Raw genomic sequence first — 15,784 nt, 5'->3', positions numbered from 1 at the left:
TTGTTGTAAAAAATGGGTAATTATAAAAAAATTCAAAGAACAATATTGTATTTTTTACTTAATTTCTGTTGAAAAAATATAATAATTATCTATGGATCGAAGGTTGATACATAAATTACATCTGGCATCATATTGTACGTCATTGGCTCTCAATTAAACAACACAGAATAATAAGTAATATTTAATATTTAATTATCGATCTCTTGCATTACATACTACTTTTATGTAACCAAATTTCATTTTATAATTATTTTTATTTTACGCTTATCATTAATTGTCAATTATTAAATAATAACTTTAAAGTAAGATGACTTTATAGTGCATTTCAAATGGTACGAAGTTATTTTCATTATCATAGAATTAGTTTTATAGAATAATTAAGTACGTCATATTGCTCAATAAATTTTTAAATATTAAATGCAATCAGATAACTTCGATATTCAATTCTCCGTATAAGATATTAACAATTATTATTTATATTAATTGTGATTATAAAAGTGCTAAGGCCGTTTTAGTTTAATTCGATAATTTAGTGTTGTGACGGAGGATTATTTGAACATTGGTGCATTTTTTTTGCATTTAAAAAATAAAAAATTAATGTATAAAGTTTAAGTTAGTTTTTGACCACTGGCTCCTCGGTCCCGTCTGTTTTGGTGTATAGAATTTCGGCATACTCTGTTTTGTCTTCGCTGACACGTCGTGGGGTGGGATTCGGCTCTCGCGGAGTCAAATCTAGTTCTGCGTAGACCAGGCCACCTTCTGGATTCACTTTTTCACCATTGGATTCAGGAATCTGCATAATAAATATCAAAAAAAAAAAAAAAAAATTAGTTTGAACTTAAAAATCATTGATAGTAAAAAGTATATTGAAGAATTTTGTTATTAAATTGTCAATAAAACGGCGGAAGTAATTAACTGACAATTATTGGCATAAATTACCTAAGCTATTATTAAGTTGGTAAAAAATCACTATGATCTAATCGATAACGCTGTAGATATTAATTAACTGTCTATATGGATTAAGAACGATCAGGAATGATAAGATAATTAAAAATACTTTATTTATATTACCATCATACGCTGTTCTATTCTGTATCTACCAAAAGTTATTTTATTATTAATTAAATTTTATATAATTAAAAAAAAAAAATAACTTTTACCCTGTGTAATAATTTAATAGTTTTGCAGAAATTCAACCAAAGTTTAAGATATTAATTAACTGTCTATATGGAATAAGAACGATCAGAAATGATAAGATAATTAAAAATACTTTATTTATATTACCATCATACGCTATTCTATTCTGTATCTACTAAAAGTTATTTTATTATTAATTAAATTTAATGTAATTAAAAAAAATAACGTTTACCCTGTGTAATAATTTAATAGTTTTATTGAAATTCGGCCAAAGTTTAAGACGATGGTTAATATTTAAATTCTGTACAAGTTTGATGAAGATCTTGAAATAGTTAAGCTGTAGCAATTGCGTAGCGACCGCAGGATTATAATTAACTTATAACTATATTGGACATCAATCTTCTCAACTTCATCGATTTGCTTACATTTTAATTTAAAAATTTCATCTAGTAGATTAATTTAAAACTAGAATTTAAAAAAGTTTGGAAAATCCAAAAGTGCACGACTCATAATGCTCATTTAATTATGAAATATTAATAAAATAAAGAATAATAAATTAAAAATTAAAAAAAAAAAAAAACAGCTGTACTAGGAAGGTAATGCACAGACGCTCCTGGTGGAATAAATGTACATAATATCTATACACAGAAAAAAAAATTTACTTGAATCAAGTAAATAATTTTGAAGAATTTTATCTTCTTGATTTGAGTAGAAAAATTCTTAAACTAAGAAATTTTTCTTGGTTTAAGTAAATTTTACTTGATTCAAGAATTTTTTGTCTTGATCCAAGACAATGAAACTCTTCAAAATTATATTCTTGGTTTAAGAATTTTTCTCTTGATTCAAATTAATATTTTTTTTTGTGTAGATATAGATATATCCCCATCCCTGTTAATTTTACATGGATATATATAGATATAAAGTCTTGTAGTTTTTGTTTTTTATTAATTGTAATTAAAAGACACTGAATTAACTAGCCATTCGCATTCGGTGACCTACAATTGTCACTAAGAATTAAAAAAAAAAAAAAATTAACTAAAATAATGGATTTTTTCACAAGTTACAATGTTTCCGGAGTTTCATACATGACGGACAGGAAATTTTTTTGACCTATTTTGATGTTTTTTTCCTTTTCTATTGCACTAAATAAATTTTTAAAAAGTATGGAATTAATCTCCATTAAATTATCTCGACAATAGTATGCAAAATATCTTGATTCCGTGAACTAACAAGGCTATAATAATAAAAAATAGTTGCCAAAATGAGGCAAAAAAAATTTTTCGATCGTAAAACACTCTCTGATGCTTCGCATCATGAGTCGTGCAAAATGGATTTTTCGAAAAAAAAAATTATTAATCTACCTTTTCATCATCGACAGTAATAACAGTCTTCATCGTATCGGTGTCAGAACCAGAAACTTTGTCCTTATTGCGTTTAAAAAGTTGAGTCAACATAATTTTAGGTCTCCTCGGTCTCCCAGATCCAGAATCGACTTCAGTTCTTGAGTAACGTCCAGCGCTCTCAGTATCGCTTCTACATATTATTTAAAATTATTATTAAAAAAATAAACCAATTAATTTTTTTTGATAAATCTAATGAAATTAATATTCCATAAACATTTAACACAAAGCATGACATTTTTCATTTTTATGACAGGAGTCAAGTTAAATTAATTTTTTTAAATTAATTAATAAACTATTTTTTATGTTTTTTAATTATTATTTTTTGTAACTGCGATGTTAATTAAAACAAGTTCTTTGAGACGGCGATAGTACTAATTATAGAGTTGGAAATTATTCGTTTGATATTTTTTGTTAAAGAATCCATTTATTTTTTTAGTTATATGCACCTATCAAAATTATAATTACCGTCGTGGTAATGTTATATATATTACAATGAGGGTAATTTATTTATGTAAAATTAGACGGAACAGTAATTAGACGGTTATTTATTACTATGCAGACTTGTTTTTGTTATATATTGTTTTTTTTTAATATAATTTACACTGAAAAAAATTAGTAATTAATACGAGATGATGCGTGTCATTAAAACTGTCTGGTCATTTCAATTACAAAGTAATTGATTTTATTGTAATTAATATTTAATTGATTGATTAGAGGTTGCTATTATTATTTATTATTAATTTTGTTACAGTCAATCGAAATAAAATCTTTTTTTTTATTTTTATTTTAATATTAGCCCATTTGTTAAATTGAAATAAAATTATTAATAAAATAAACAATATTAAAAAATGGCTGATTAAATTTAATAAAAGAATTTGAAGTAATTTTTTCATTCAAATTAATTTTAATTTTTTTTTTAGTTTAAAAATTTTTTTTTCATTTTATTGTAATAAAATGATTTTATTTCAATGCTTCATAATAAATATGAAAATTAATAAAGTGAGCGAATATTTTACTGATTGATTGTAACACATTAGGAAAAATTTTTTTTACCCATTTTAAATCATGATTGTAATTATCACAACCACATAGAAGCATAGTAATAATTAATCTAATTAATTTAACCAAAGTGAAATGAATAATTTATACGACAACAAATGAGCGACGAATAAGTACACCAAAGCAAAATTAATAATTCGCTATTCGGGATACTGTGAAGCTTAAAAAGCATGGCATTAGCTTTAGAATTTTGATGGAGTAAGCGTAACGAAATTTTTAATCATGTATTATCATAAATTTAATAAGCCGGAAGTGGAAGGTAAATCTGCTGCACGGGATAAAATAAAAAATTCTTGCCTGTGCCCGGTATTGTCGTCGGTTTTTGGTTTGTAGAAGCGAAGGAGTCTAATACTCGCTGCTGGATCAGCTATATCTCTGAAAACGTGTGCAAATCTAAACTCTACAAGTCGTCTAAATAATTCTAGCCGATGCATGGTGTGGCAATTTTTTTTATAATTACGTTAGTCGGTATTGTGGTCAAAGCTATTTATTTATTAATTTCTTCAGTAAATCAAGCGTTCACTCTAAGTATTAATATAAGTGCTATTTTTTATTAGTGACAAAATTTTTGAGTTCAAAACAACTTTTTAATTAATAAAAATAATTAAATTTTTTTTTTTTTTTTTTTTTTTTTTTTTTTTTAAAGCGAAGAATCCAATACTCACGTTTCGCCAATATTCCTCGTTGTCAAACCACCTAAAAAATAAGTCATTAAATAATATTTTGTACTATTGTTTCATTAATTGTGGATAAATTAAAAATTGCTTAATTTTATGTTTGAATTTTTTAAATTAATTCTAATAGCGCGCCAAATTTGTAAATAAATTTCTTGGGAATCCCTAATAGACAGTAGTCACTAAAAGTATAGTTAAAATAATAAAAAAAAATGTACAGTAAAATTATTAAATCTTAAAAAATAAATAAAATTATAAATAAAAATTTCTTGAATCGTTTGGAATGTCAGTCTTTAAATAAAAAAGGGTTTTTTTAATATTAAAAAACAAATGTATTCGTTTTCTTTTATTTTATTTCAAAAAATCATATACTTATTTTTATAATAATTATAATAATAATATCGTAATAGCAATGAGTTAAAGTTATAACTTATTACACTATAATTTTAATAATTGATTTCTTTATGATTTTTTATATATATTTATAATAATTTCCATTTGAAACATTACAATTATTGATTCATTTTATTAGGTTAGTTTTTTTTCTGCCTATTGCATTGTATCTACAATTACTGATGCAAAAAATGCCATTTTCGGTTAAACATTTCAATAATCCAACCCAACAATCCTTTAAAATTTAATCATTTCAAATATTCGTTAATTTATTATTTTTTTTTTTTTTATAGTTAATAACTTCAATATTAATATTTTATCGGAAACATGTGCCTGTAAATTAATATAATTATAAATACATTGTAATAATAAAACCGTAAAGTAGAATTAATCAGTAATTAATTTACTGATGATTATGGTCAGTAATAAATTTACGCTTCAGTAATTTTTGTTAAATCATGTTACAGTAATTAACTAATGAAGTAATGCTGTGAAAATAAATTTTTAATTGAACGGTACTTTATGAAGTGAATTACATTATTAAAACTTATTTATGATAAATATGTATACTCCATTGTATGGCCAACGATCATGCTTTTTTATTTTTATTTTGTTAAATTTATTCATTCATTTATATATATATTTATTTATTTATTTTCTTTCAATAATACGGTATTTATTGAGTACGAGTTTCTACAATCTTTATTTTCATTTTTAATTAATCAATTTTATTAAAGCGAGTTACTCTCCCCATTATTTTAAAATTAATAAAATTATTTATTTTAATATTTGCAATATAAATAATAATTATTAATGCGAACATCCAAAATATAAATAAAAATACCATTATATTTAAATATCAATAATATATAATTATAATTATTATTATAAAAATAATTATAATATGTAATATTAATTAATAATTAAACAATTTAAGTAGAAGTCTATCTAACTTCGCAAATGTTGATAATTATTAATAATAATTAAAGATGAAAAATAAATGGTAATGTACGATAATTAATTTTTGTACATTCAATACATTAACGTTAATATCTAATTGAAAATTACCCGAGCTTACATTATTTATTTATCCATTGTTCATTACATATATGTTAATATATATTTATAATATTTTATTATATACTTATTTATTTTTTTTTATAATTTATAATATATTCACTCCAACAAATATATTTACTTTTAATTATAAAATGTATGGAATAAATAATTATCAATGTTTTTGAGTGATACGGGTTAGATACAGGAGAGCATTAAAAGTTCTTCTGTACTCAGGTTCCTTTGGCAGTGATTAATTATGTTTTTTGTTACGTATTTGGACCTGTACTATTTTTGAAGAATGTTAAAATTTTAATTAAAAGCGATTTTGAATTTCAATTTGAATTTTTTGTACCAAAATTTAAACCACGATGCTCTTGATCTTGAATCACTCATATGTTAAAATCATTTTTAATTATTTTCCAAAGCTCAAATAATTATTGATTTATTTATTCTTTTTATAATTATAATGATCACGAATGATTATTATTTATCATTTTATTTTATTTAAATACGTCAATTGAAAACATCTAAAATTTATGTTTTTAATCAATTAATTTATTAATATTATTATAGTTATAATTAAAATTATTTAAATCTTCAATCTTTACTTACTCATATTTTCTATATAGATATCGTAGTACGCAACCAACAGTTCTAATAAATTTTTTTAATTCGTCAGTATTTAATTAATGTTTAATATTTATTTTTAAATATGAATAACGTCATGTCTGCGGGCAATTGAAATGCAAATACTCAATCCATCAAATAATAAATAAAAAAATAATAAATGTAATATTAATAATAATAATAATAATTGTTTCTTCATTTAATTATTCATTGAATAATTGATTAATTGCAAACCGACTGCCGTTGACACATATAATCATATTTATATTAATTATCACTATTACTTCGGTTTCGTACCACAGTATTTATAATATTTATTTATTCATTCATTTATATATATTTATATATATTTAATATTTATATACAATATATATGTAGATAAAAAAATTGACTGACAGATCCTTTGAACAAATAATAAACTTTGTTTCCTAGCATGAGATCGTTTTCCCAATGGAATTAAATACTGTCGCTCAAATTGTATTGGGCTCGTGCATAGTAGTGAGACGCCTGGAGAATCGATACCGTCAAAAGAATCTGTCACGTCTTTGCTATTTTCAGTATAATGGTAATATAGTAATTGAAAAATTTTACTCCAAATGAATGCTAATTCAGCAATATCTGACAAATTTAAAGCGTAAAAAAATTCTAACTTACATTTAAACGTCATATTTAAATGAAATAAAACTTTTTTTTCGTTCAATTGAGCAGATAAATGACATTACAAAAGTACAAAGAAGATTATTGTCCACTTAATGTGATTAATTTAAAACTAGTGCTGTGTAATAAAAAATTTTATATTAATGTAATCGATAAATTAACATTTTATATTGTTTAAAATTGAAATAAAAAATTAGTTATTGTACGAAAATTATATTTTGAAAATTTTAAAATAAAGTTTTAGTTAATTTTTACTAATTTAAAATAAAAAAACTAAAAAATGACTTCAATTATTTAAAAAATAAATTAATTGTTAACTATTTTGTTAAATGTTAACTTTTCGATTTATTTTTATTAAATTTTTTATCACACAATTTATATTTTTCATATTTCTATTTGATTTATTTTAAAATTAAGCTTGCAATATAAATTCACCAGTTGATAAATTATTTACCAAAGTTTTATTTGATTAATTACTTTTACTTTATTTAAATAAATTTCATATTTTCATTTACAACGTACAAAACGGCAGTTATTTAATCGTTAATCATTATTTTATCAAAGGTAATAATAGTAATAGTAAATTGACAATAGAAATTATTAATAGTAATCAATAGGCATCAAAATTACAATAGAAAAAAAAATACATGAAAAAAAATTATTAATTATTACAATACAATAATTATGGAATGTCTTGTTAATTATATTAACAACATATATCAAATATCAATACTTTTGTTATGTTTCTTTCAGTTTTATAAATACTGTGCACGTAACGTTTTTATATTTATATATAAAAAGAACCAATTATTCATTTATTCAAAGAATGACTTTACAAAATCAAAATCAGTCATTCGCAAGTAATTTAACTTTTGTCTGTAGATTTCTCTAAAATATGAGTAAAAAATTTACTTCATCACATACAATCTTATTTCACACACTCAACATAAATTACATTGTCTTTATAAAAATGCTCGTTTCACCAGTAATCAAAAATAAACAAAAATTATTATGATTTTTTTTCAAACGTTACGTTAGAGATTCAATAATTTCAAGTAAAGATCCTCTATCTCTTAAATATAATTACCAAGAATATTATCAAAAAATACATAAATAATTAATACTTAACAGTAATATTAATATTATCAATTAATACAAGAAAAAAAAAACTAAAAATTTTAATTATCTCAAAATAAAATGTATCTCTTGGTATTAAATTACTGAGGCTCGGAATATGCCGATTGGCTTTAAGAATTAAATTATAAATTTAATTATAATTATTAACTACAACTAGTTAGAATAATATTAAACTAATGTATGAAAAAGAAAAAAAAGAATAATAATAGCAATATTAATTTAAATATTAATATTAATAATCGCGCTGATCGATCTCTTTACCGAACACATTTACAAAAAAAAACAGCTGCCTCAATACAATCAGTCTATAGCGATTAATTAACATTAGATCTGTTCTTCAATAAAATCTTGACAAAATATTAATTCAGAAAAATGTTTATAATTATTGATATTATTTAATAATAATTATTAATCCAGGCGGCTGGTTACTTGTAAAGCCTCTTTATCATAATAAATCACAAAGAGATCGTCGCGATCGGTATCAAATAAAACGTCATTCTCGCGCATCCACTTATTTATTATTTATTTGTATTATTATTAACATTAACTATTAATATTATTATTATAATATTTATTTATTTACTTCATATATAATTTATTAATTAAATTATTTACTCTTATTAAAAAATGCAGGAGAATGACGTCTTAGTTATAAGTTACAATTCTTAATCTAAAAATGGATTAAATCCAGTACAGCAGAATCGAAAGTGGCGCACTTTGTCGTTGATAGTATATAAATTATTATCGAGCGACGATAACGAGTGCGGTTAATCAGCACGTACTAATTAATTATTTAATTTATACTGGTGTGTCTGTTTTTTCGTCCTTTCTTTTGATGTCCTTAATCTCGGTGCGTCCATTAACGTACTCGGTGCTCGCGTGAATGGGGTTCTCCTGACCACCATGAGGTATTTTTTCATCGATAATATGCTGATCGTTGTGCTCGTCGTCCTCGTCGTCACCAGGTGTTATGTGTGCTTCACTTCCGGCTCCAGCGTTACCCGCAGCTTCTTCATCACCACGTCGTCTCGCTGTAACAAGCAACGCCAATCATCGGTCAAGGCAACTTTGTGTGAATTTATATTAATTATTACTAATTAAGTTTATATATTTTACAAGTACAATCATTTTTTAGTATTTATATTCATGATTGTACTTGTTTTTTATTTTTATTTTCATTGTATAATGAATTTATTATATTTTAATATATATTTAAGACTTTTTGATTACATTTATTAATTGTTTTGCTTTTATACAGAGTGTAATCGGTTTTTAGTGTAAAAAAATAATTCCAAAAATGATTAAAAATATATTATCAATTATCATATTTTATGTTATAAATTTTATACCGACTCTCTGGATATGACAGTATAAATTTTTATACGAAATATTATGCTCTGCAAAATTGTTCCTTTTTTATTTATTAAATTAAGACATTTAAAAATTATAGTGAATAAATAGTCACATTCATATTAATAATTCAATATAAAAATGACTAATTAATTCATAATTCATTATAATTTTTAAACGTATTATTTTAATAAAAATATTCATACGAAAAATCTGTAGATTCTAAAATTATACATAGCTGAATTGTCATCAGCTCTAACTAAAATTTTATGTAGAAAAATTCAAATAATTAAAATATGAATGATTCTACTTTAAAGATTAATTTTTTTACATTAATTATTTTCGATACAAGCAAAAAAAATAATTGTTTTTCTAAATAGTCTTACATTTATATACATTAACTATCGTGTAAATACTATTTAAATATAATTGTGCAGATCTAATGCATGCGAATATTTTATTAATTATTCAATGTGAATGAAAGATCAGTTTTTGATGATTTTGTGCAATTAAAAAAAATTATTCCAATTTCTTTATATATCTCATTATGAATATAATATAAATATATTGCGATTCATATGTATGATCCACGGTATGTATGAATAAGGGATCAAGCGGCAGTGCTAATAATTAACGATGATGAATCACTGAAAAAATAAACTATACCATGCTAGGGTTGAGATGATTGATAAGTTTTCTATGAGCATTACAGAAAAAATTCAAAAGATAAATAATAATAATAAAAAGTCTAAAATAATCACACTTGCCTTCGTTGATAATTAGCGGTTGCTTGTTACAACAATTAATAATACGTTAAAAAAATAATTAGGTATAATTCTCTATGGACTTATTTAATTTCATTTCTACGAAAGCTTCTATTGTAATTGAGTGTATGTTTTTTTGGATGGTTTAAGCTGTTGCGCTTGATGCATGCGATTTTTGTATATTTTTATTTTGTTGTAAAATCCATATTTAATTTAATAAGGTGACGTAGTTTGTTATGAGCATGGATTTTCGTTGAATTTAATTACGTTGGGGCTTCTCGTTAGAAAGGTCCATACAATTACTGTCCAGATTAATTTTCGGATATGAATTCACTATTTTACTAACTTTAAGTGATTAAAAAGAATAATTAATCAAAATAACCTTTGGAAAAATTTTATGGTTCTTAAACTTAATTACAATCACAATCATTTTATTTTTTATGGCAATAATTTAAAAGATAATTTTTTTTATTTTTAACAAAAAAAATTTTATATTAGAAAAAAAGATTTTTCGGTCAACTGAAAGTCAAAGCTTAAGATTAGTATTATTTTAGTAATTTAGCGTACAAAATCTCTCTTGAAGCAGAGTAGTGAAAAATTTTATTCTAAATAATGCATATTTATGAATTCATACTCAGAAGTGTACTACTAATTTGAATTTTAGAGATTAAAAGAGATTTGCATTATTCTTTTCAAAAACTGTCTTCTTAATTAAACCAAATGAAAAATATTTTTAATGTTTGGAATATGCCAATGCTCTGTCTGTTAAAATTTTTGCATCGTCACAAAAACTTTAATAGCCGAAATTTAACATAATTCATTATTTAATGGTAGTAAATTAATCAGTTAATTAAAATGACAAAATCTCTTTATAAGGTTTGGATGAAGTATAATGTTTTCAAATTTATTCATAGTTAGAATTAAAAGAAAAACGTTGAGATGTAAATTAGTTTGTACCGCGCTTGTAAACCACAGTTAAAAATTTAATATGATTAATTAGAATAACAATTTTATTTTAAAAGTTTTGCATAAAATTACTCTTATTGAATTGGAATTTTTCAAGTAAAAAATAAAAATCTAAATTATTATTTTCTAGTTTTTTAGATTATATAATCGGGGTTATTTTTCCATCGGTTATTTTGAGAATTAGGTGACTGGTATCTAAAAAATAATAATAAAAAAATTGATAAAGTGCCGGGTGATTCTAAGGGTCTTTAAAAGAAATGTAAGTGATATTCAAAACACGGAATGTAAAAAAAAAAATATACTGAGAGATGAATGATATGACGAATTTTTCGCGGTTTTGAAGGGCTTGTCGAAAATGACTTACCCTTGGACAGTGTCATGCCTAGAGTACGGATACTTATGATTTATGGTGTTGTGTCTCCGTATTCTTTACTTGGCCCGACTTGCATGCTGTCCTATTATGGTGTAGCCGCATAACATACAAGAAATTGTTTTCAAAATACCAGTTACGATACGAATACGTTTGTTTACAATTTTTATTATCTTATTATATATTATATTTTCTCAGTTTTCATCAATTCAATAATAAATTCTGATTTAATTATTTATTTTATATAATAATATTTTAGACTGACTTCCAAACGTTTAAACTCGCATGGAATTATTTAATTTTTTCGTTGTATTAGTAGTAAAAATTTTAAGATTATTGTTAACAAATAAATAATGGTATTAATTAATTGTTATTAACTAAAAAATAAATAAAATGAGATTCTCACCAGCAAAACACCAGCGTCCAGTCGCTCGTGCAAAGATGATCAAGAATGAGAGTACAATTATTACTAAGATTCCTACGACGATTCCAATTATGTATCCTGCATCTAAATCAACTCCTGTAAAAGTCAAATATTTATTAATTTATCCACATATATTATTAATTAATTATCTATTAATATTTGTCTAAGCACAATTATCTAGCACAGCATGCGAGACAAAAAAATAAATAATTAAAATAAAATTTTTATTTTGTGATAAAATATTTGTTTGAAAAAATTATAAATGAGTTTAATGGTAATGCATATAACTTTATGGAAGATGTTAATTTTAATGGTAAATAAAAAAAATTTATTAACAAAAAAAAAATATTGATTAATAAATAAAAACGGGATATTTACGGGTAATAACAATTATATTTAAAAATAGTTATTACCTAGTGCGTGCATGTGTTCGGAGAGCTTACCATAGAAGTGAATGAGCGCTCCTGCGTGAGCATGCGGCGAATTTATTTGCATTTAGTTTAGACATTTAATAATTTATGTGATTGCTTTATAAAAGTAAACAATTTAACACACAGCATGTGATTCGTGCCGGAGTGATACTTTTTTTTTCACAAAGTTTTTAGTTGAAGCAATTTTTATGTTGAAGCAAATTTTTTTTTTTTTCAACTAGTGCCATAAGTAATTTTAAAATTATCAAGTTAAAAAAAATATTAACTGAATGATTAATTTTATTATCACACGAAAAAAGTTAAGATTAAATAAGAATATTCATAAAAATAAGTAGAAAATTCTATTTTATATTTTTCAATTTTTCTAATATGATAAAAATAAAAAAATATTCAATTTTTATAAAATCGTTCAATCGTTTTAAAAAGTTAAAATTTTTTGGATCTTTTAGAAAAAAACTTTTTTTTAAAAAAAAAAACTAAAATTCACGCCAGACAATTTAATGGCACTAGTAAAATATTTTTAAATGTATAAATATAAAAAAAATAATACATATTTGTATTTACCTTCAGGTTCAGCAGAGGTTGAAAGCAAAATGCGGTATTCTTCAGCTCCCTCATCATTACGTGCTTCCAATTTATATTCTTTTTCCGTATCGGACTTTTGTACACTGTCGATCTTGAGCTCAAGTCTCCATTCACCCTTGGCCTATTAATTTCCGAAAAAAAGAAAACAGACAAAATAAATAAAAATAGCCAACAACAAAAATAAAAACCAAGTAAGGAAATTAAATTGGAAAAACTTTTGAAAAAAATGAAATTTAATCGATGGCTATAGATTAAAGTAACGCGAAAAATGAAAATAAAAGTCTAGAGAGTTTCCCGGAAAAGTAGTACTTTGACGTGGTAGAGGATTTTCCACGATTGCGTCTAGTCTGCTAAAGCAACCAAGCACGCAACCCTCATACCAGATTAAAGCTACGTCCGCTTCAAAGGATTATTAGATTTTCGGCTTTTCCATACTACTAATTTAATCAATATATATATATATATATATATATATATATATATATATATATATATATATATATATATATATATATAATATACATACATACATATTGACCAAAAAATAATTAAATTAAGAAATAAATGAAATAACAAATTTACCACTTCGACGGCGCTTGATGATTGCAAATGATTTTTCATGTCTGGGCTTCCTTCATTTATTTTGTCGCCGTTGATGTACCAGATGAAACGTGGTCGTGGATGGGCTTTCACAGTCAAGTTTATTGTTCCTTCGCGTCCAATTACGAATCCAAATAATTCAACAGGAGGTTGTGGTTGTGGTGCATCTTTAATTAAAAATTAATCAATGAGTTTTATTTTATATTATAGTCACTCATTAAAGTTGCTCAGACACGACATATAGTTAGAGTAATTCCTTTTTTTTTTATTTCCAAATATCGCTTTCCTTAAAAAATATCACTAACTCACTTTTACTCTTAGTTATTTTATAAATAAAAATTTTTTCTTTCAAGATAATGAATCTCTTAATTAGAATAACTTTTTAAAATTTTAATAAATTTACAAGAAGCAATTTATAAAAATAAAAGTGATTATTTAAAATAAATGTGTTCTACAGACTATATGTTAATAGTTCGATTTTTAATAATTAATAAAAAAAAAATTCTTCATCAGATTCATTTAAAAAAATTATTCCATTCGTATTTACTACACTGAAAAAAAAAATTAACTTGATTCAAGAGAAAAATTCTTCAATTAAATAAAATTTCCTTAAATCTAGAAAAATTTCCTTAAATCAAGAATTTTTCTACTCAAATCAAGAATATAAAGTTCTTCAAAATAATATACTTGATTCAAGAATATTTTTTTTTCTGTGTTATAAATTTAGCTTTTCATCTTAAAATTGCTTTAATGTCCGATCAAACTTAATATGAATATAAACACTTACAGTGAACTTCAAGTTGACGAGTAGATTCTTGAGGGCGGTCTAAAGCCATATGATGAGCTATACAACGAACCATTTTACCGTTGTCACTTGATTTGATAGTGTAAGAAACATTTTTTTGCGTATTTTCATTGCCGTTGGAATCATAAACGTTTGATCCAAACTCTCTTTCCAGTGGTTGATCATCTATTAAAAATTGAAATAATTAAATTTATTTTTTATTACAATAATAATTTAAAATATTTTACACATAATATATAATACAAAGTTGATAAATTACCGAGGAATAACGATACATTGGCAGCAGGACGACCACCTAATGAACTGCAACTTATTTCAAGTTTTTCTCCATTTTTGTAAACGTTCCGACCAGAGAGTCTTCCAGGGCTCATCAACAATTTAAGCTCTTTTGGCGGTTCTATAATTTAATTTGTATTAATAATTTCTTATTTAATTACAATAAAATAATTTATAAGATTATACTTACTGGCAACGACGATCTTCGCGGTATTGTCGACTTCGATTCGGCTGTCGTTAGTGGTGATAGCGCACACAAATTTGCCGTCGAATTCTTCTTTTACGCGGTGAATGTAAACACCGCACTGTCCAGCTTGCAGCCCATCGCCGTAGTACTCGATTCCGTCATTAGCATTCTGATTAGGTTGTAAAAACATACTTTGCAGACTGGAAATTTTAATTCGGCAGTTCTGAATAGGTAAACCCACTCGACACATGATCTTCAGGGGTTCGCCTACTCGGACTGCAACCTGCCCCGAAGGCTGGATGTCAACTGAGCTGCTGAGTCCTGTTTAACAAAATATTTACTCAATTATTAATTGTGAAAAAAATAATTACAAACATTATTTAAAAAAATTCCAAAGTTGATTGCAGTTCACAATTTATTTTTTAAAAATTTTATCCCACAATTTTGAAGTATAACTTTATGTATATAATTTTTGTCATTCGGCTTCACGCCTTAGCATTTAAACCCAATAAATAAATAATTTTTTTTTTTGAGTTAATAAATTATGATTGTAAATAAATAAATAAAAATGAACATGAATGAAATAATGAAAGTTGATTCGTTGATGAAATAATAGATAGTGAAGTTACTTAAGTAGCGGAATGAAAACAGGAATGATGTAATGTTTTTACAAGTGAAGAGAAGCAAAGACGCAAGTGACTAGACGAAGGATTTACGAGAGGTAAGTTGTGTAAGGATAAGGATGGTAGAAGGTTATTAAAGCTCAGGAGCTTCCTCTTCTAGATCTCTTCTATCCAGCTGAATAGCTTGCGTGCCATCACGAGAGAGAAAATAAAGTATATGAATTTATATATATATATATATATATATATATATATAC

At 24.4% G+C, this 15,784-nt stretch overlaps 1 protein-coding gene across 3 annotated transcripts in view; it reads right to left on the bottom strand.

The window, feature by feature from the left end:
* Window positions 1–604: 604 nt before the first annotated feature.
* Window positions 605–15,784, bottom strand: part of LOC123260647 (fasciclin-3) — a 208,618-nt gene continuing 193,438 nt past the window's right edge. The window contains exons 2-11 of one of the 3 annotated variants that reach the window (XM_044721874.1): window positions 14,908–15,225; window positions 14,701–14,838; window positions 14,424–14,606; window positions 13,619–13,803; window positions 13,016–13,157; window positions 12,003–12,116; window positions 4,265–4,295; window positions 3,897–3,974; window positions 2,499–2,670; window positions 605–793 (exon numbers count right to left, since the gene is read on the bottom strand). In XM_044721874.1, the coding sequence (XP_044577809.1) occupies window positions 614–793; window positions 2,499–2,670; window positions 3,897–3,974; window positions 4,265–4,295; window positions 12,003–12,116; window positions 13,016–13,157; window positions 13,619–13,803; window positions 14,424–14,606; window positions 14,701–14,838; window positions 14,908–15,225 (1,541 nt within the window). In that variant the 3' untranslated portion in view covers window positions 605–613. Of the gene's footprint in view, window positions 794–2,498; window positions 2,671–3,896; window positions 3,975–4,264; window positions 4,296–8,189; window positions 9,178–12,002; window positions 12,117–13,015; window positions 13,158–13,618; window positions 13,804–14,423; window positions 14,607–14,700; window positions 14,839–14,907; window positions 15,226–15,784 lie in introns of those variants that run through there. The other 2 variants (XM_044721875.1, XM_044721876.1) reach the window with 2 other exon arrangements.

The sequence above is a fragment of the Cotesia glomerata genome, linkage group LG3, assembly GCF_020080835.1.
Source record: "Cotesia glomerata isolate CgM1 linkage group LG3, MPM_Cglom_v2.3, whole genome shotgun sequence".
Classification (NCBI taxonomy): Eukaryota; Metazoa; Arthropoda; class Insecta; order Hymenoptera; family Braconidae; genus Cotesia; species Cotesia glomerata.
The sequence above is the reverse complement of the archived record's forward strand: the minus strand, read 5'-3'. Positions and strand labels throughout refer to the sequence as shown.